Source organism: Podarcis filfolensis (assembly GCF_964270895.1).
Source record: "Podarcis filfolensis genome assembly, chromosome: 1".
Lineage (NCBI taxonomy): Eukaryota > Metazoa > Chordata > Lepidosauria > Squamata > Lacertidae > Podarcis > Podarcis filfolensis.
Window position 1 is genome coordinate 30,692,749 of NC_139604.1, and position 22,815 is coordinate 30,715,563.

The following is a 22,815-nucleotide window of genomic DNA, read 5'->3' on the forward strand; positions in this document are numbered from 1 at the left end:
TGCATTTGCACACATATTAAGAGAACACAGAATGGTGGGGTTTTTTTAAGGGTAGAAGTGTGATATTCCGTACTAGAATATGAGGCAAAGCAATAAATATATCTATATAATCTATATTGATATCGATATCTGGCCGGCTAAACCAGGTGAGGGTAGCTGATGGGTCTCTGGCTGGTTGAGCAGACAAGACCAATAGTGGGTCCAACAGTCAAGAAGGTGATTTCTGCACATACCGTAGTGGGAAGTGCGCACCGACCCCTCTCGCTCTCCAGGCTTCAGGAAGCTATCCGCAAGCCTTGCGAGCCCGGCGGGAGTGCCCACCGGGCTCCCAAGGCTTGCGGGCAGATGTCTGCAAGCCTTGCGAGCCCTGCGGGAGTCGTCCCCCCCCCCCCCCGCAGCTGGGGGGAAAAATAAATTTTTAAAAATTTATTTTCCCCCAAAAAACGAGGTGCGCCCTATGGGCCAGTGCGCCCTATAGGGCGAAAAATACGGTAATGAATTTTCTGCAGCCCTCAGAAGAATGGGGTTCTAAGGTTCTATTATTATTCTCTCTGTTAGTACATATGCTGGTGTGTGTATGTTTCACAGAAGCAAGCATCGGCTGCTTGTGAAACATTTTCGGCCTATATTTATTGACAATGACAAACCCTTTTACAGCTGTATTCAATCTGGACTAAAATCATTTCCTGGAAAGAGTGAAATTCAACTTAGTATGCAAACTTCTTTGGAATACAGTATAATACTGTAGAGTAGGGGAGCCTGATTATGAAAATGAACACGTGCACCCTGCTGAGGTAATTTCTTATAAACAGTTCACTGTGGAAATTCTTAATGTCACCATTTTTAGAGCTAAGGATTCATACGTTTTAAATATGCTTCCCATTTTCCTTCAATCTACACCTAGACATGCACTTTTTAAAATTAAAAAAAAACCTTTTAAAAACAAGTTGTTTTTTGGTGTATTCAATGAAGGCATTGAAACACCAACATTCCAAACTCAAGCTCCAATCCTAAGCATGTTCACTAAGGAGTAAGCCTAACTGAATCCAGTGGGGTGAACATACATAGGATTGCTCTGGCACTGTATTAAAAAAATCATGCTGCATCTCCAGCCAGCTACAGATTTTAGTTTGATTTTTGTGGTGTGCATGGTGGGGTTTTTTTTTAAGTAGTCCATCTGTCATAAGTAAGTAGTTTGCAATAATAGTTTACAGATTTAAGGCATAATCCTATAATGAATATCTGCTGGTGGAGAACCTATAGCGTTTGCTGGAAGCTCCACTATGCTAGCGGAAGAATGGATGCGCCATTAAAAATATGCTTGCAGAAAATGTGGGGACAGACATGATGAACCAGTAAAGATATGCTGGTGGATTGCCTGAAATGGTTCAGTTATGAGTGGGACTAAACTCAAGGGAGTAAGCCCTACTGGTCCCAATGAGACTTAAGTATCAGTATTAGGATTGCATTGTAAAACTAATACATTTACTAGCTGTAACATAAAAGGATTTAGTGCTTTCTTGCAAGAAATATAAAAGAAATAACTAAGGATAGTTATTGATGGTATTGATAGTTTTCATGGTTTATTTTTTTGTGGTACACTGCTTTGAGTTTTTGTTGCATACAAGTAATATATACCTTTTGTTAAGTAAATAAATTAAGAGAATTAAAAAATGACTATGGAACTGGTCTTGCTGAAAAGTGAAACAGGTGTAAAAATACTGCTTACTCCCCAAGACTCATAGAAAAGGAACATCTACACAGAAAAATAATTTATAATCTAGCCTGTTGCTTAATGGCTCCTCTATCACCATTGTTTTATTAATATGCTCTTTAGAATGTGCTTTAATCCTTGACAGATATAGGGGGCTATTCATATTCTACTGCTGCAGTGCAACCTCCATTTATTTTGCTGAGGCTTGAATAGAACTGCAACAAACAGGGTTGTAAAACAACAGTTATTGATGTCTGGAAAGTTGCATCAGTACTCAGTGCCCTTTAAGATCCACCGTGGGGGGGGGGGATAAAAACTACTGAATTTGCTCAAAAACTAGTCCATATTATTTATATTGTAAATTTATGAAATATACCAGAAGCTGAAAATAATAAATACACTTACCTATGAATTAAGATGCATTAAAATGCAATTGAATTAAGCCCATATATGATTCTGGAACTGAGGTTTACAGAACATGAGAAAGCAGTTTTGTGTTCCTCAAGTAACAATTCTTCAAGTTTTGCTTTTATCTTAAACAATAAACCCAGAAAGATTAGGGCCAGCAGAGCCATCTTAACCCTCAATCCATTGCAATGGAGGGATTAGGATGCTCTGAATACTCCCTTCTGAAAGCAGGGTGTTGATGGTGCCACTCATAATATCACCTCTAGTGACAGCCAGTGTAAACCTCTGCCTCACTATAAAATGGAAAAAGACTCATTCTGATCCTTGCTCACTGGCCCCACTCTTGCATCTTATAACACCAGCCTGACCCACATAAATTGAATTACTTTAGTTCATAAAAATTTCACTTCAGTTTCTTTGGGCAGGATTCACCTAACGAACTCCATCAGCGGAAGGGCTTCCACTTGCACAACAAGGCTTTCCCCCTCTCCTCCCCCTGCTTGTTCTGTCTGGCCAACTGATATGCTTGTGCAGACAGAACATTCAACATAGCACAATATTGAATTCCACTCTATGTATATGACTGCTTTTTATTATTAAAGGCACAACAGCAAGACCAAAAAAAATAGTTGTGAGACTTAAGGAAGCTTCTTTTTCCCATCTGCTCCTTGGAATTGTTTCTTAGGGGTCTTGAAAACCACAAGTAGATTATTCTCTATTCATTGAACAAGCTGGCATTTCTTGGATTCAAAATTATTTTTCACTTTAGCTTTATAAAACTCAGCTGACATGATACAACATGATTCTTATGCATTTTGTTCCCTCTGTAGTACAGTCTACAGCAGCGAGATGTAGCTGCTTGGAATAAATTGTATAAGAACTAGATATTATCGTCATCTACTTATAGAAAGTAAAACAAGAATTCTGATTCAGACAGGTTCAACCCTTACTCATTCAACTTATCTTAACCCAAGCTTTATCTGCATAATAATAGGAATAGATGTTCCAATTTTGTTAATCTCTCTACCTTAAAAGCAACAGTGGCTCAGTGCAGAGGGGTTTGGCAACCCAAACTACTCTACAGTTTGAGTTTCTAGTCCAGGCATAGGCAAACTTGAACCTCCAGATGTTTTGGGACTGCAACTCCCATCATCCCTGACCCCTGGTCCTCTTAGCTAGGGATGATGGGAACTGTAGTCCCAAAACATCCGGAGGGCAGAGTTCGCCTATGCCTTGTTCTAGGCATACAAGATTGTATCCAATGAAGTGGTCCTATTCATACAAGCACTTCAACTTGTGCAGTGGAACCTCCATTGTCTTCCCCCCCACATCCTGCAAATCTGTTCTGGCGGGTTGGAGGGGACACCCAGCACAGATTTTGGGTGGGAAATGAGAGGAAGAGTGGAAGATCTGCTGCACAAATTGAACTCCTTGCCCAAATGGGACGACTTCATTGGATACAACTCACAGCAGGCAAACCATGGTTTAAAGCTGCTTGACTGCATAAGTCTTTGAACTGCTCAGAACTCAGTTTTCTATAACTATGGTGCAGCAGTTACACTAACCATCGCTTGTGAATTCAGGCATAACAGCAACCACAGTTAGCAACCGAAAGCGAGTGATAAAGGGAGAACCGAAGGTAGAGAGTCCACCATAGCCAAGCCCTTCTAGGCTTCTCCCAGCAGGGCAGAATAGATTTGTGTGAACTGATTCCCTCACCTCCTTTAATAATGTGTCTTCATAGACTCCATGGAAGGGAGAAGACTACACCAAGGCAAATGTAATTTGTCACCCATTCTGTAGGCATGCCAGAGGAATGGGAGAGCTTTGCATCCTGCAGATTCACAGCCTATCTTGGCACACTGTAATCATGGGTCTTCTTCACCTGTCTGATGTCAGGGCAGCAACTATAGTTGGCAGCCTCACAGATGTGGCTTAAAGGGTTAGATATTTCTAACCATTGGACTGAGACCCAATGGTGTGCAAACTAGCTTGAAACCATGGTTTCATATCCCAGTACAAGAGCCCCAGGTATGACACTATACTTTTCCCCTTCCCTCCCTTCCTTCCGTGAGACAGAGCAGCAAATGGCTCCCAACCCTCCTACCAAAGCAAGCTGTAGAAAACTCAAGGCTCACCAAATTATTTTGGGACCAGGAAAAAAACAACCCATGCACTTCTACTCTTCCCTAGCAATAAAAATGCAATAAGAAATAAAACTAAATAGCATTTTGTTGCTGTTTCATGATACCCAAAATCTGTTGCCTAAGGCAGCTTGACTCATTCTGCCTAACAGAAGGACCCGGCCTAAACAGCACCTTGCAATACATGGCTTGTAAGTTGGCAAAGTTTAAACATAATGCCAAACCATGATTTGATGTTATATCTGGATGCAACCAGAGTACAGTGGTACCTCAGATTACAAACACTTCAGGTTACAGACTCAGCTAACCCAGAAGTAGTACCTCGGGTTAAGAACTTTACCTCAGGATGATAACAGAAATCATGTGGTACCTCAGGTTAAGAACGGTTTCAGGTTAAGAATGGACCTCCAGAACGAATTAAGTTCATAACCAGAGGTACCACTGTATCTCAAAGCAGTATGAGAGTACATTTAAAAACGTTGAAAAGAGAATACTCAGCAATATTGTTTGTTAAAAGTACTTACACCTCTATTGAAATAAAACACTCAATACATATTTATTTTGTTAAATACCTACCCTGAGAGTCTGTCAGGTAAATTTTTGTCACCTCTCTGGATATTAATAGAAGATTATTATGATTAGTCTATAATTAATGCAGTGTTAATGATAGATGTGTATCCATGATGATGCACCAAATTATAACAAAACTGAATGGGTGCAAGCCTATTGAAGTCTTCCTTTTGTTGCCTTTTGTTATTTGTTTCTTTATTTTAAACATTGTTGTACTGTCTTGTTCAGAGCAAGGATTGCTTACATGTATAAATAACACAAAAACTAAATAAACTCATTCTAATAAAACTGAATACAGCAGTTGAAAAACATTTCACAATGCTAAAATCCAAAGTTGGAGAGCCAAATACAGTTGCAGAAAAATGCCCCAACGTTTTTGTTTCAATAGCATTATGCAGCTGCCCTCTGGAGTGTCTTTGCTTTCAGACAGTGAACATTTTATTGGTTTTAGGAGCCATCTGGAAACATTATTGCCACGGTAAAAAGTACCATTAATTAATATTGATAGAACCACTGTTTTTAACATAACTTGTAGTTTTTGTGCACAATCATGCAATTTTTAAATTTGCATAATGGTGATACAAATTACAATCACAGAGAGTAACAGATCTGTATCAATAAGTTGGGTTTGTTTGTTTGTTTTTCATTTCAAGTGATGTTCTTTACACAAAGAATCTCAAAATTTGTTTTTACTCATACTTATTGCCAGCTATTATCAAGCATCAATGTTCATATCACGCACCCCTTTCTTCACACTTTTTTTTTAGGGGGGGGGGGGGAGTCTGTCTGAAAGCTTAGTCTACATTAGGCATTATACAAGGTAAGTACTGGGATCCCAATCCCATGTTTCTCTTGTAATTCTGAGTGTGTAAAACGTTTACAGAGAACTGAGAGTAAAACACTTACTGTAAACCTTGCCCTGCAGTGTTCTCCCTATCCAAGATGGGATCCAAAACTGAAAGCTAGTGGTTGCCAATTGATTGTCTTCGCAAGTGCTCCACTAAGGACAATCTTAGTTCCACTATTTCAGCAAATGTGACACTGGAAACAGGTATTTGCTGAGATCAGATCAGGTTAGGACATTAAGGTTTATAAACTTTCTGCCCTCTTTACTTTCAGCTTTCTTGGACATATGAAACTAATTATAATTATCTTGGATTTCTGCTTATCCCCCAAGAAAGAAGGGCATTTTTGCTGGCCAGGTTTAATTCAGACCCATCAAACCTCCTTTGGGGTAGGTTCTCGGGAATGGTGGAAGGAGAAAGAATTTGCCCATGTGAAGACCACCTGCTGGAAACTCTTACTCATATGGTTCTTAAATGTAAACTATATGCTGATCTCCGCCAGCAGTTTCTAGATCAACTCTGCATCCCCAAATGGAAACCAGAGTTGGAGGTCATACATTTTCTATTACTGGGGAATGATCAGGAGCTCACCAAGTTAGTGGCTAAATATCTTTATTTGGTTTTTTGTCACAGAAACACATTGCAGATGTCTGATCTTCCTGGAGACCTAGAGATGTAACGTTAGACTTTTTTGCCTCTATGTGATGCCAATAAAAGGTTTGATGATGATGATAAACTTTCTGTAGTAAGAACAGCTCAACTACCCTTTCACTTTACAATAGAGCAAATGTCATCATGGACCATAGTGTTGCCAAATGAACAATAAATACAGGCAAAATCCACATGATGGGATTGCTTTGCTGCAGTAGCTGTATATGACAGGCTGATCTCTAAGCCATGTATTCTTATGTTTAGAGAAGCAACTTTGGTAGAATTCATTTGAGCACACATTTGTGAAGTCTTGTTTTCAGCTGTCTTTAAAGGTGTTTAGTAGTATTGTTTACAGGCTGGCCCTTTAACAGAAGGAATCAAGTTCAGCCTTCATGGCATTTAACCATGGCTCAGCATCCTCTGAGGCTAAACTTTGGACCTCTTGGAAGCTTGAAGGTTCCCAAACCTTCTCTGAGTTACTAACAACAGCTGTATCTCCTATGACTGTTTTAGCAAACTCTTCAGCATACCTTTTGTGGCCCTTTCAGATCTGCGTACTATACACAAGTCTTCCATGATAGGCTTCTCCTCTTTAGGAGAATGGTAGGCAAACCACAGGCGGGTCGTCCTTTTATATACCTGCTGGGATTGACAATAATAATAATAATAATAAATTTTATTTATATCCCGCCCTCCCCAGCTGAAGCTGGGCTAACAACAATCAAAATAATCCAACATTCTAAAAACATTCATTATAAAATTAATTAAAATCAAATTAAAATCAAATTTATGGCAACCATTAAGCAAAATTCTGTGCAGATTGCCAGAGGAGGGGGTCAGGCTGCGCCCTGACCAAAGGCCTGGTGGAACAGCTCTGTCTTGCAGGCCCTGCGGAAAGATGTCAGGTCCCGCAGGGCCCTAGTCTCTTGTGACAGAGCGTTCCACCAGATTGGAGCCGCGGCCGAGAAAGCCCTGGCTCTAGTTGAGGCCAGCCTAACCTCTCTGTGGCCTGGAATCTTCAGGATGTTTTTATTTACAGACTGCAAATTTCTCTGTGGGACATACCAGGAGAGGCGGTCCCGTAGGTACGAGGGTCCTAGGCCGTATAGGGCTTTAAAGGTTAAAACCAGCACCTTAAACCTGATCCTGTACTCCACCGGGAGCCCGTGCAGCTGGTATAGTACCGAATGAATATGATCTCGCAGCGAAGACCCCATAAGGAGTCTCGCTGCGGCATTCTGCACCCGCTGGAGTTTCTGGGTCAGTCTCAAGGGCAGCCCCACGTAGAGCGAGTTACAATAATCCAGTCTGGAGGTGACCGTCGCATGGATCACAGTGGCTAGGTCAGGGCGAGAGAGATAAGGAGCCAACTGCTTAGCATGGCGGAGATGAAAAAATGCCGCCTTTGTTATAGCTGTAATCTGCGCCTCCATAGAGAGGGAGGTATCGAAGATTACACCCAAACTCTTAACGGACGATGCTGGCACTAATTGCACCCCCGCAAGAGATGGGAGTTGCCCCCTCAATCCCATATCACTCCGTCCCAGCCAGAGGACCTCTGTCTTCGAAGGATTTAACTTCAACCGGCTCCCACGTAACCATCCAGCCACAGCTTCCAGACATCTGGTCAGTGTGTCTGGGGCCGAGTCAGGATGGCCATCCATCAACAGATAGAGTTGGGTGTCATCGGCATACTGATGGCAACCCAGCCCAAAACTCCGGACAAGCTGGGCGAGGGGGCGCATAAAGATGTTAAAAAGCATCGGGGAGAGAATCGCACCCTGAGGCACTCCACACACCAAGGAGTGGCGCGATGACAATTCCCCCCCAAGCGCCACCCTCTGTCCCCGACCAGAGAGAAACGAGCGCAGCCATTGGAGGACTGTGCCCTGGATCCCCACGTCAGCAAGGCGGTGGTCTAGGAGTTTGTGATCGACCATGTCGAAGGCTGCTGACAGGTCTAGAAGAATCAGCAGCCCCAACCCGCCTCGATCCAGCTGCCTGCGGAGATCATCTGTTAGGGGGACCAGAGCCGTCTCGGTCCCATGACCAGCGCGGAAGCCGGACTGGAATGGATCGAGAGCCGATGTTTCATCCAGAAACCTACCAAGCTGTTCAGCAACCGCTCTCTCAATCACCTTACCCAGGAATGGAAGATTCGAAACCGGGCGGTAATTGGATAGATCTAAGGGATCTAATGATTTCTTTAAGAGCGGACGCACCACTGCCTCCTTCAGTTCCCCTGGGAATATCCCGGTGCCAATGGACAAATTGATGATATCACCCAGGGGGGCCCGCACCTCGTCTGGACACGCTCATCTGACCCTCACCTGAATCTCATAGCTCTCCTGTAGCTGCCTGTGATTAATTATTATTAACTCTTGGAGGAAATAAGTAGCATCACACGTCATGTGCATGGAAGTTGCCAAACCAATTAACCAACTAGAAGGATTACTGTTAATAGCACCAGTTTTCCTATAATTCAATATTGCTGGATAGTTTTGATGAAATGCAAAAGCATTTTTAGTTTGCTTTCTGTTGCCACCCTGGAACTTTTCTTTATTAGTGCCACTTTGTTTTATATGATACCTTGCAAATGAAGGAAAACAACTTTTCTGCTTGTATATGTTGATAATATAATTTTGTTTACTGCGGACACACAAGGTTGTATAAAAACAAGACTGGGTGCAGGCCTGGCCAGGACATAGGCATCCTGACTGTGACAAAGGTGACCTGTGTGCTTGCTTGCTTGATTAACAGCTGTTGGGAACTTCAAGGTCCCTGCTCTCCCTTCTTATGGTCTTTGTACTGGACCTGGAGACTCCAATAGAGAGCATTCCATGTCAAGAAGGAGGGCAAGTGGGCACTCTATCAAATGACAAGGCAGGAGTTACACAGAGCAGGGCCTTTTCACTGGTGGTGCCCATTGTATGCCTCACTCTTCCCAGACCTGGTCTCTTTTGGCCTGTATTTTGGAGCTTTATAATTTAGGAAGACTTTGGAAGAACTGGTTGACAAGTCTTATCAGTCGCTGACATATGAGCAGACTTTATTTGCTGCTATTCTGTGCTTCTGGTGCACCAGGGTTTACAGCAGCATAATAGAGTTGGCCAGGATGCCAGAAGGGATACAATTTACGAGCTTTCTCCATTATCTGCACAGCAGGGGGTGTTCAGTCAACAGTGCAAAGGCTGAGCTGAAGCTTTTCCTGCTGGTTACCTGCTTTCAGCAATAGGGGTCACTGTTTGGTAGTACCCAATTGGTTAGCTGTCAGATTCTAGAGCTCCCTATTGGTGGCTCTTAGGTAATTCACAAAATACAGAGTACATTAATAAAATACAGTGTTCATTCATAAAGCAGTAACATAAATCTCCATTGCTACATATTGGGTGTGTATGTCAGCGGTTGAACGTACAAGTTTATGGCCATGATGTAGTGTAGTGCTTATGCGACTGTGAATAAAAGGTGGCTGGGCTCATTGTCTCAGGGTTTGGGGGGGGGAAGAGGTGAGAAAACTGATTTCCTTTATGTCCATAACAAGTCCTTGAGTCTGTACTCTGAATGGTGACACCAGGGACCTAGAAGGTGCAGGGCTTGTCAGTTCAATCCCTGCACAGTCTCATCAGGGCTGACCTTAAGGCAATTGGAGCAATTGGGCCAAATTGGGTCCCGTAGGCCACTCCTAAGGGGGCCCCTGCACCAGGGCAATCTACATGGATTTTATTTATATCTGTAAGATTTTGCAGACTTTGGCTGTCAACTGGGGCCCTACAAAAAAAAAACCAAGTTGCACCCCACTGCTTCAAATTGGGCCCCACTGGCTAGCCCTGAGTCTCATAGTTGCTGGGCCTGAGTTGCCCTGCCCTTGCATGAAGTCTTGGGTTTACGATTTTGGGAGAGGGGAGACTGCGGCACTGGGGAGCGGGCAGGCTGGTGAGGTCCCCTAGATTTAGAGGCCTGAGTTGCCCCGCCCTCACATGAAGTCTTGGGTTTGCAATTTTGGGAGAGCGGAGACTGTCCACTGGGGAGCAGGAGGGCTGGCAAGGCCACCTAGATTTAGAGGCCCTAGGCTTCAGCCTACTTAGCCTATACATAAATCTGGCACTCCTAGTAGGGGGTAGTTCCGGAATAGTTACACTGTCAAAGAGGAAGTAGCACGGTTTGTGAGTGGGATGGAATGTGAGACTTTTCATTACAAATGGAAACAACACTACTACTCACCTTTAAAACTGCCACACATCACACCCATGTTATGGAACTATTCCAGGGTGATGGGTCTACTCGAGAGACCTTGAACACAGAAATATTGTCAGGCTGGCGGGGGAGTGGGGGAGAAAGAGAAAGGCATTTGACAGGTGTAAATAAGAACAGAGGAAACTAGTCACAGTTGTCAACTCTTTACCTGATTACTAACGTTTGCCAAACAAGTGCAATATTGTTGATATCGAGGAAGAATTTCTTTGTGCATTAAAATAAGGACAATTCTTGCTGATGAGGGAGCATAGACAAAAAATTTTGCAGCTTTTTTAAAAAAAATAGGCAAAACCCCTGTATTACAAATACGAATGCAGCTGTTTGTAGAACATGGAACAGAATGTCTGTGTATGAATCATAAGTCACACAGACCTGCTGCACTACAAATTTCAATCAGTTTGGAAATAATGTGAGCATATATTTTGACTAGCATGTGAACCCAAAAGAAGCCTGGGAGCGGCACTTTTGATGTCAATAGCAATTCTTAAGGCTCTTCAAAGAGCTGCAAGTTTAAATAAACCGTAATAGCTGAGTCTGCAGTGCAGATGTGTAGCTTAATTTGCAGCACAGATATGCCTGCAGAATTGGTAGCATGTCAAGCAATGGAGCAGTTGTTCTATTTATTACATAATATGGGACTATTCCTGGGTTCCAGTTTTCTCACTAGAGTCATAATGGCTTCTGTAGCTAGGAATGTTTATGCCCAGCTTAGACTGGGTTTGGCAGCTACAGCTGTTCCTGGATCAAGACTGCTTGGCCTTAGCTGCCCATGTTGTCATGATCTCCCACTTGGACTACTGCAGTGCACTCTGTGTGGGACTCCCCTTGAAGGTGGTCTGGAGGCTACAGCTCGTGCAGAATGTGACTGCTAGGTTGGTAAGAGGGGCAGTCTGATAGGGCCATGTACCACCGACCATGAAAGCTGCCAATGAGTTACTGGGCCCAATACTAGCATTGTTGTTGTTTAGTCATTTAGTCGTGTCCGACTCTTTGTGACCCCATGGACCAGAGCATGCCAGGCACTCCTGTCTTCCACTGCCTCCCACAGTTTGGTCAAACTCATGCTGGTAGCTTCGAGAACACTGTCCAAGCATCTCGTCCTCTGTCATCCCCTTCTCCTTGTGCCCTGCATCTTTCCCAACATCAGGGTCTTTTCCAGGGAGTCTTCTCTTCTCATGAGGTGGCCAAAGTATTGGAGCCTCAGCTTCACGATCTGTCCTTCCAGTGAGCATCCAGGGCTGATTTCCTTAAGAATGGAGAGGTTTGATCTTCTTGCAGTCCATGGGACTCTCAAGAGTCTCCTCCAGCACCATAATTCAAAAGCATCAATTCTTCAGCGATCAGCCTTCTTTATGGTCCAGCTCTCACTTCTCACTTCCACACACCACTAAATACTAGCATACAAAGCCCTAAAAGACTTGGGACCCAAGTACCTAAATGATTGCCTTCCTCAGTATCACATATTGATATTTATTATCCTGGTACCCATATTCCTCTTTCCTCTATGGAGGAAGGTGTATAAACCGAATGAATGAAAGAAATAAAATAAGTTATTCCAAGTTGTTGAACCAACTTGTTCAGTAGGTATAAGGCTCTGCAGCATGTCTAGGCCAATGGTTGGCTAGTGGAGTGTTGGCTTTCAGTGAAAGTTTAGTTGCCAGATAGTCTGAAGAAGTGTCCTAGACTTTTAACAGAACTTGATCTGCAGGCATCGTTTTTAATGGTGTGGAGATAAAATGATTTGTCTTGCTTGCAACAAACCATGAGCTGTAGCTGCATTTTTCCAAATTCTAAGCTGTACTCATAGGAATAGCAAAAAGCAGCAAGATGTGTTTCTTTACTTTTTTGTATTCATTTCAATTATGTATATACTGCCTCTGATTCACATCATACTAAGGTAACATACAACAAAATAATTCAGTGCTAAACAACAATTATAAGTGATTCAACACAGAATACAAACAATTCATGAAAAACAATGTATCACAATTCACAGTAACCAAGAATCATTGAACTAGTGTCAGGTCACAGATTGTACCATACTGTAAATAAGCCACAATTAATAATCTGAGAAAGCTTTTTTTTAATAATAATTAAAAAATCACACACTTCAAGCCTAGAGCTATGCAATTTACAAAATGAGATAAGAGTGCTGGCAGCATGTGGGATTAGGAACCAAACACCACTTTCAATTTAAATCTTCTTGTAACATCATCCTACCAAATATTATATTAGTAAAGGTTACCCTAATGTCCCGAATTACTTTTAGATATTATGCAGGTTCACTCTTTATGAGGACTTCCTCATTGTGGCCTCATCCCATCTTTCTCTTTCCCTTATTTCAGTGATGAGAAAAAACGTGTATAAAACTTTGCATCTGTTGATGTCAAAGGATAAGTGCCATGCTAATGTGTCAGCATTGCTTGACTTGCCAGTACAGTCATACCTTGGGTTACAGCTGCTTCAGATTGCGTCTTTTTGGGTTACACACCTGCCAAAACCCAGAAGTACCGGAACGGCTTACTTCCGGGTTTCGGCAGTCACACATGCACAGAAGCGCTAAATCGCACTTTGCACATGCGCACCGAATCGCAACCTGTGCGTGCGCAGATGCACCACTGCAGGTTGTGAACATTTGCAACCCGAGCATCCACCATATAGTAGAAGAAACCACGTCATGATGCAACACTGCTTAGGGCTGTGCAGCAAAACTCTTGTTTCCTTTTCTGTCTCACTGGAAATGCATCTATCGGCTCAGGTCATCTGTATGTGATACTATAATAAAATTAAGGTGTGGAGACTTTTCCCATAAGGGCATATAGTCATTGTTTAGAAGCAAGCAGATGATGCGCTACATTATCATTCAAAGGTCAAGTTTAATTTTAGAACAGAAGTGTAAATTCCATATTTAGGAGTTCTTCATTTATTTGCTGTTTAGTTGTGGCATGTTTTCAGTTGCACAGATAGCAAGTTAAACGGGAGCCAGTGCTTGTGACTCTTCATTGTTCATGGTAACTGGCAAATGAGTGGACAGTTCCCAAGTTGTCAAAACCTGAAGTTTCCATAATTGCTCAGTTGTGTAATATATGGGGTAGTGGTGAATGAGGAGAACCTAGGTCCCCCCCCTACCCAAGATGGGCATAAATCGGGCAGCTCATCTAAGTACCAGCGTGGCACTCTTGTGCACACTTAAAATGTGGAGTGAGTACCATTTAACACAGTGTCTTACATCCAAGTAAACACATATAGGGCCAGGTGGTAAAAATCCAGTTTTTATTCTTGTAAAGCCAACATGCTTTTAAAAACTGGCTTGTTTTCTCCTACATTCCCATGCTAGAAAGACTTTTTGGCCGCAGGGTTACCATGTTGAAACAAAGTAATGTTCCTGTGTAACATTTAAGTCTAGACTTTGCAGCCACAGTCAATCAGTGCCCCCAGAGAAAAGAAAAGAAACAAGGTTGCAACCTATGGTCCTCTTACTCTGCAGAATCTTATTCACGTTTGTGGTTTATTTGTAGTCTAATCATCCAATTTTGTAGCCATTACGAACGTACAACCCCATACTACTTTTGTTGTTTTTTGTTGGGAGTTACTTTTAGAGGGAAGATACAAGTAGATTTTTAAGCTTCCTACTCCCAAATTAAGATTCCAGAATATCTCTCATTTTCGTTGTTCATTCAACAAATCAAATCCACAGCAAAGCAACTTAAGGGGACATAAAAACCAGTGCTTCTACTTTACAGATATTCGTCGTTTTATTGGGCTGACTGTTGTTGGCCGCCTGACTGCTATTGGGCGGGCCGCTCCGTATATCAAAATTAGGTCATTTTAAAAAGTTGATCTCGTAGTTAATAAGAACGCATTTACTTGAAGAGCGGGGTTTGGCGCTTTAATAGCAGTTTCACAATCTCTTTACGCGCCTGTGTCGGGGATCATATTACTGGAGATCACAAGGCTTTGGCACAAGCTTTGGAGTCCTCTGTCAAGTTTTTACGGACGCACATTCTTTCCTCTGCCACTAGGGTAGCTTGCAGTCTCCCCGGGGACAGCGGGTAGGGAGGTGGGGTGGAGAGAGGCGCGTTTTAGTTTCGTCCCTTGATGTGGCACGAGTCGAAAAGTTCGTGCCAAACTCTGCAGTGAGTGGAGCGCGGTATTCGCGCCACCGCGAATTAATTCTCTGGCTTCTGAGCCTGTTGGTAAAAGTAGCTTTCTCCCTGTGACCTAAAGTGTTTGGGAAGACGTGACGCGTCCTGGCTGCGCCTTCGTGAAGGCTGGGCCCTTTCCAAGCCATCTGCAAGAAGCTGGAGTCGGCCACTGACAACTGGGCCTCTCCTTGAACAGAGAAACTAAAATGGTGCGCGGTTTTCCGCGCCCACTACGGGGCTCGTCGGCGCAAACGCAACGCGAGAGGCTTGAGAGGGCGCACTCCTTTGGCAGTTTCTCTCGTTTCCCCTCTCAAACAGACCCGCAGACATTTCGCGCTTTCCCCACGAGATTTACAGCGTGGAAGAGCGCGAGTCCTTTGGCCAAATTTGGGGCTCTTTGTTCTCCAAAGTAAACGAAGCTGTCGGCGGGGGGGGGGTGTCTTTGGGTTCCCCTTCCCACACACACACTCGCTCGATCCCTTCTCCCCCGCCCGCCACCGGAGAGCTCTTGGGCCGGCACGTAGAGAGCGGCGCTGCTGCCGCTGGTGCGCGCAAAGAGGCGAGGGGCGGCCGAGCGCGCCGACTGACTGGCTGCCCCGAGGAATGCGCGGTATGCAGGAGGCAGAACCAACCATTCGGCGGGACGGGCAGGGGGGAAGGGAGCGGCCGACGCCTCCTGCCGGCGCAGAACCCCGCGCGCTCGGGGGAGCAGCCCGCCCCTCGGGGGACAAAGGCAAGCGGCGCCGAGTGCCCAAGACTTCACTGTCGCCGCTGCAGCTTGGAGGCGTGGAGGCGGCGCGGTGCCTGCGCTGGGCTGTTCCTTCCCCCCACCTCCTCCCTCCTCTTCGGTTGCGCGCTCTCAGCCTCTGTGTGTGTGTGTTTCTCTCTCCCTCTCTGGGCGGTGGTTGAGGCCGATAGTAGGTGCAGAAGTCGCCGCCGCGGATCGTAGTAGATCGATCAATGAAGTGACTTTTATGGCTGGCAGGCTGGGCTGATTGTCTGCGTTCAGCCTGGCTTTGCAGCCGCCAGGGATCCCGGGAGAGGGGAAGGAGGACGCGCAGCAGCAGCGGCGGCAGCAGCAGCAGCAGCGTTGCATGAGAGACTCAGCCAAGGGAGAAGAAGAGGGTGGAGGCGGCGGCGGCGGCAGAGGCGTCGAGCCAGCCAGCGGCAGGAGAAGAGGAGCCCAGTTCCAGCAGCCGGCGAGGGAGAGGCACTTCCCCGCGGCCGCCTCCCTGAATCGCGCGCCCGCCAAGTTGCCTCCAAAGTTGCTTCCCGGGCGGAGGGGAGGCTCGCTGTTTGGCTGGGCGATGATTTTCCCCAACAGCAGCAGCAGCAGTAACTCTGCGGGCGGCGGCAGGACTCCTTATAGAAAGCAGGTAAACGGGGGTGGGGGGGTGGGGAATCGCGTTATAATATTTGTGGGTGGGTATGGCAGGGGGAGAGGCGGAGGAGGTCTCGGGGAGGGGAAGAGGGGTGGGGACTTGGAGGCGTCGGGGCTTGCTCTTGCGGAGGAAGCGTCTTCGGGCCACCCCACCCCCACCGCCCGGGGGGAGGGGGGGCTATAGACAAGAAGTCTGTGTCTCTTTTAAGTTTATGTCACGTGCGATCCTCTTTAACCTTCTCTCTCCTTCCCAACCCAACCCTGGAGATTTAAGAAGGGACATCTTTTGCCTCGTCGTAATTGGGTTGAGCAGGAGGTGCCAGATTGGGCAACTTTCCTAGGTGGTACAAGCACTGCAGCCCAGGGGGAACTCCCTATCAGGCTCCGAGCAACAAGTTAGGGGTTTTTTTCCCCTCTTTGGCTTCCGACCCCTCTTCTTTCTTTTTTTCCTTTTGGCTTTCTAGGGCCTGCGACAACATGATTTGGAAATCGAAACTTTGAGACCGACCGTTTCCGTTTTTACTGAAACAGCCAAGTAGGAGTGGGAACCCCTTAACGCGAAGCGACTTCACTTATATCCTTAAATTAAAATAAAAAGCCACCCCCAAAATAGTGCGGTCGCGGGTCTTGATGGCCCGTACTTGTGGAAAATATCCCCCCAGGTAAAAAAACAAAAACAAAATACATTTGGGATAAGACACCCTTTTAGAATAATAATAATAATAATAATAATAATAATAATAATAATAATAATAATAATAATAATAATAAATATGTAAGGTAAAAACATGTGTAATTACTCCCATTGCCGTTCTTTAATCTTAAGGAATAACGTTTAAAACGTGTTAAGGGGTAACTAGATGCAAAATTCTTATGGATTTGTTTCCCGCCCACTTCCTTCTCCATTCTGTCTCAGACTGTAGGAAAATTGGATTCTAATAAATAGGATGAATCTGCCTCAGTCTGACATGCTGATTTAATTATGCCGAAAAAGGACATCGTAGTAGGCAGAGTTTGTACAATGGTTGTTGCACCAATAACCTGCTTTTAAAAATAAGATGGCAGTTGGAAATGCCTCCTTCAACAATCTTCTGAGTGCTACGTTGTTCATTATGAAGCAGTTGTGGTTCATTCATTTTTTACTTTGCTGCCTTCCACAAAGTTCTTTTGCTGTTGTGTGTTTCTTTGTTTGGGTATACATGTATTGTGTGTGCGTGTTTGTGAATCCTCTTTTAGAGGTGATCAGGAAGAAATTGGGTTAGAAAATAAGAACTCATGGTTTTCTTGTGGTGTGGAGTTGGGCCTGTTCTCAGTAGCTTAAAGGAAGTGAATCAGTGTCTGTGATGACTTCAGTGAGATTACACCAATGTAAGTGGTTAAATAAGTTAATTATTGTAACTTTACAGGCATGGGGGTATTGTTTTGCTGTTTCATTTTACTTATTTACAGGTTTTTGTCCTGTATTTTATTCTGTGAACTGCCCTGATATCTTACAATGAAGAGTGACATATAAATTTAATGAATAAAATAAATAAATAAAATAGCAGAATTGGCCAGTCTTTGACTTTATTGTAGGCAGAGAATAGTTACTGTACAATATATACGTCTGCCAAGGATTTCATGGAGTACTGATTTAATTTTTAAAGCCACCTCACCAATAGTTTTTGAGGATGTTGTGAATTTCATAAAGTACTTTGAATGATGAAAACCCTATTTTTTTCATGTTTTACCAAATTTTAAAGCCTTAATTTGTAAGTGTTGGTAAATTTCATTAGTTGGCATAGTTAGTGGGTACTGTTGGTTAGCTTGGTATCCTCTCACCTTTTTAATAGAGAACTATTACCGTGTGGATGGTACAGTAAAGGATAGCATTATTCGGTCTGCAAATACTATGTAAACAAATACTTAGGGAGTGTTGGAGTCTGAAAAGCTAGTTAATTAAGCCAGGCACTTTTTGGAGTCTTGTGTGTTCATTGATTTGTCAGTGGCACCATGGGCTGTTGGTGATGAAAGGCGGGGTGGGGTGGGGGAGTGCAGAGGGCAAGCCTTTCACTTGGAAGGGGTGTATGTTTTGCATGCGGATGTGAGTCGGCCTGCTGGTCTGGAACACACTGATAAGATGCTCTTCTTTTCACAGTGCACTCCTTGAATTCAAAGAGCTAAAAGGGCTGACTGAATCAGAAAAACAAACAGACTTCTTTTTCAATGGGGAGCGGAAAAAACGAATGTGTGGTCATTATGTGGTCCTAAGACCCTGGGTACCAAAGATTCCTTTTATTGGTGTCAAGCCATTCTTTGGAGAAACACTTCCCACACAGGGAAGGCTGAGTGTGCCTGCATTCTTGCCTGCATAAGCTCCTATTGATTTTAATTGGGGACAACTGTGGCTCCTTGTCACTCAAAAGTGCTTTTCGTGATGTCGTTTTTGCAGATGTCTTTATGAATCTAGGTGATAAAAAAAGTGGTTGTCTGGTTTTTAATCTGCAGATATTCCTATTTCACCCTAAAATTATCCTAATATTTTAAAATAGAAAATTTAACAACCCATGTTAAGCTTTTCAGTGCAGGTTACACACACACACCCGGGTCCAGTATGTTTCCCAGTTTTTTCATTAAGTTAGAAAAATCCAATAAAATTCAATACATTATTCTCACATTGTATCCCTTTTTAAATAACTATAAGTCATAATAGAGCATAAATGTGCCTTTTCATGAAGCATATATCATAAGAACACATATGCTTTTGTTGTTGATCAGACAAAATAATAGAGTTAAAACAAAACAAAAACAAAGCATATATGTTATTATGATATCATACTACAAGATAATAAAGTCTGGGTTCCAAAATCTTTTGAACTATCATTGAGGCACTCTTAGTATATGTCACAGGATAGTCCCATACATGTCTTCTTGAAATGAAGTTCCTTTCAGCTCAGAGGGCTTACTCCCACTGAAGAGGTAGAGAAGGATGGTCTGCCCTAGGTCCTAGATCCTGGACAACCTTGGGACAATGCATAAGGCAAAGGGAAGACACTTTCTTGACAACTTTTGTAGAAAGAAATTGTGCATTAATTTCAAAACGTTGAAAAAATGTTCATGTGTCTTCCATATGCGCATGAGTGTATTGCTGCTTAAATAACCTGTTCACGTTACAGAAGAATATATAATTACAGTACTTTGAGTAAAGACCTGCTATACTGCTTTCTGCTTCTCGTCTACATTAGTCATAGGAGCCAGTCAGCTAGATCTCTCTTTTTTCAGGTCAGAAAGAGATAGGTGGTGCCTAATCTTTTCCTGTATTCTACTGTTATGTTGAACAGTGATCACTGAACTCTGAAGTCATCTGTTTAAACAGGATTTTCCTGCATCATGGTCAGAATGGAGCATGCTGAAGTCCTCTTTTGCTCAGGTCAGAATTACGTTGGAAACTGTGGCTAGGTAATACAGAATAATGGAACACAGTTGACATGCGAATCATAATCTTCCAAGCAAGAGCAGTGATGTCTTTAAAAGTTATTGATGCTTTACTTTAGACAATATTTAAAATTGAAAGGGCATTTTACCAACAAAGAGGCTACCTTGGAGCACTATCAAATTTTAACTCTTTTACCAAATATGTTTTTTGTCTTAACCGTTTCAGAAACCTGTTTATGCAGTCTGGTTTTTCCTTCTCGCTTTGTACAAATCAGAGACATTTCTTTGAGACTCCTGGGTATTGCTATATGAATAGAGAATTGGGGTGTTTTCACAGGTGATGCAAATTTAGCCTGGAATTTTGTTTCTTGTGAATCTTAGTGTGAGACAAGAGAGCGGCTTCTCAAATGCATTTGAATTGCAGATGTGAAAGCAAAAACTGATTTATGCTTTCCTTAGGAAAGCATGGTTTGCTGTTGATTCTGTATGCAATTTGTGCCTCTGCAGAGCTGGTGGAGAAACTTGACTAGGGAAGGAAGTTGGTGTGTGTGTGTGTGTGTGTGTGTGTGTGTGTTGCCAGTCCGTACTGCTTGAAAATGAGTTGGTTGTAAGACAACCTGTTTTGTGAGGTGTTTAGCTCCCCTCCCCAACATCCACTTTTGCCAAGTAACAGTCATTCTTGTTGCAAGTTGTTACATTTTTGATGACTGTAATGTTTATCTCACTAGCATAAGTAGATTTACATAGTTTGCTGCTTTCAAGCAGATTAACTGGGCGTAGCTGCATGTGAGGAATTTAACACTGATTCAGTGCTTGGCCTTGTTTAGTGGCTGACACACAAAACTCTTGATCCCAGGTCTGTTCACAATAGGATTTGTATTATGAATTTTAAATTTGGCTAAAACTGGCTTTTTTTTGCTTAGAAGTGGTAAAAAGAAAAAAGCTACATGGCGATCCAAGTTTAAAATGTACGGTGTCTGATTTTCAACATTTTGATTTTAAAGTATAGCATCAAAGCATCATATCTGCTTGCCGTTGTAAAATTCCTTCTTCAATTTTTATATTTTTTTCTAATGCGGGTAGATAGTGACGGTATAGAGATTTGAAAGGTGAAGCCTTATACAAGGGAGAGGGAAAAGCTTGGTGATGCATTTTAGCTCAGTAATTTGCAGGAAACTAAAAAGCACCCCCACCAGCACACTTTGATCCTAAAAACTCTTAATATATTTAGATTTTTATAGTTGCATTTGAACTTGGAAAAGCATGTGTATACAAATGCCTTCTGGATTAACATTTAGGCATCGGTCCACAATTAATTTACTCAGGAATAATCCTATTAAAAATGGGATTTGTGGAGTAAAAGATACTTCAGATATCAATTTTCTGCACACAGAGTAGTTCTAGGTACAGAATAATGTTTCTTATGGCTTGCAATAATTGCATACGCATGTGTTTCTGCAAATGTACATGAAGTGCTTTGCACTTGAAGCTATGGCCTGTTGTAGTTTCCAATGTGGGCATGAAGTGGAATTATTTATGTGTCATCATCTGCTTGCAATTCTTTTCTTTTCTTTTCTTTTTATATATAAAGTGTAACCTTCAGGATAGTTCTCCTAAAGCCCAGACTGGAGAAATAGATAGAAAAAATATATCTAAACGTGAATCCTTTATAACTCACAGATATTGTACTTCTTGCAGCTCTAATGCTCTATTCTGAATTCCGATGTAGGTAATTTAGAATGTGGCATTCCTCTCCATTCTAAAGAATAGATCTAAACATATTATTGTTCCAAATCTTAACTGAATGAAGTTGCTTTAAATCAAGTCAGGCTGTTTTGTCCATCTATCCCATTATTGTCTAGTCTTACTGGCAGTGGGTTACTGGCAAAAGACTTCAGTCAAAAGTCAGAAACAGAACAGTGCCAAAGGAAAATGTCAAGATGGACTATTGTTTTGAAATGTATCTGATATATCAGACATTTCTTTTTTATGTGGTAGAAGGTTCTATACCCTACTTTCTTTTCCCTTTTATATTCAGTGATGTATTAGGCAGAAGTACAAAATCATGATGTGGGGGAAAGTGGATAGAGAGAAGTGTTTCTCCTCCTCTCATTTCACTAGAATTTAGGGATCAGTCATTGAATTCCAGAGAAACAAAAGGAAAGTACTTTCTCACACAGTGCGAAGTTTATAGCTATGGAATGCACTTCCATGAGTTGGGGGGATGACCGCTTTCTGAGATGGTTTTAAAAGGAAATTAAACAAATTAACGGAGGACAAGGCTTTCAGTGGCCCTACTCAGGATGGCTAAATTATCTCCAGTTTTGGGGGTAGTATGCATCTGAATATCAGTTGCTAGCCACAGTGGGTAGGGGAATATTGCTGCACTCTGCTACTAAGCTGTAGACATACTTGAATTGCTTTATTTTCTGCCATGTACTGGTTTGTCCTATGGCTGATAATCTAATTTCGCCAGCCTGTCAAATCATATCTTTAGTATAATTGCAGCAAAAAGTTACATTTTGAAAATACTTTTATCTGGGTGTACTGATTTCGCTCCACTTATTCTCCACTTATTTTTGATTAATGGAAAAATGTGTTGCACATTTTTAGTATACTGATATATTGATGAAGCATAACAAGGAGTCCTGACCAATTAGTCACACACGTTGTCATGGTTGATGAACATATTAAACTTGGTACTGAAATCCCACCAAACACACACAACAAATGATCCCTATCCCACCTGTAACATTTAAGCATGATGCATGTGGATCACAGTTGGTCTTCATGTCCATGACATACATTTCTGGCAACAGCATAAAATACATTGAAAGATTCAACAAATTCCTCTTACTTTTGAACAGCTGGGTGTGACAAAAGCACTCTCTGTCCTTGACAGGACAACTACCATTGGTCTAAAGTGTGCACACTTGCAGTAGGTTATAGTGGTGGTCCTGTCTTGGTCCTTTTTTCAGTCACTGCTTGCTTTTCTGCCTGTTTTTAATACATTGAGTTAGTAGCTCCCTTTCTTGAAATTCTTCCAATTCTTCAGGTAGATTGTAAATTGTCATTCTGTTCAGGAGATGCTCACATTTGTTTTCCTCTATGAGCATCTGTCAAAACATCCTTACTGTAGACTATTTCTGACACTACTTTATTCACACTTTATAAGGCATGAATCTTAACATGTGTGCAAATGTACTTAGAAAGATTGTTTTACTAGCAAACCATAAATTTGGCTGACCAGCTTCCATAGGCTTGCCAAACACAGCAGTGAAATACATAT

At 42.6% G+C, this 22,815-nt stretch overlaps 1 protein-coding gene across 4 annotated transcripts in view; it reads left to right on the top strand.

Annotated features, from left to right (window-relative positions):
* RBMS1 (RNA binding motif single stranded interacting protein 1) overlaps positions 1–22,815 on the top strand; it is a 128,462-nt gene that overhangs the window by 40,092 nt on the left and 65,555 nt on the right. Inside the window, exon 1 of one of the 4 annotated variants that reach the window (XM_083579540.1) lies at positions 14,622–16,107. The exons of 2 other annotated variants lie outside the window; for them this stretch is intronic. In XM_083579540.1, the coding sequence (XP_083435666.1) occupies positions 15,826–16,107 (282 nt within the window). In that variant the 5' untranslated portion in view covers positions 14,622–15,825. Of the gene's footprint in view, positions 1–14,621; positions 16,108–22,815 lie in introns of those variants that run through there. One more of the 4 variants, XM_083579541.1, reaches the window with a different exon arrangement.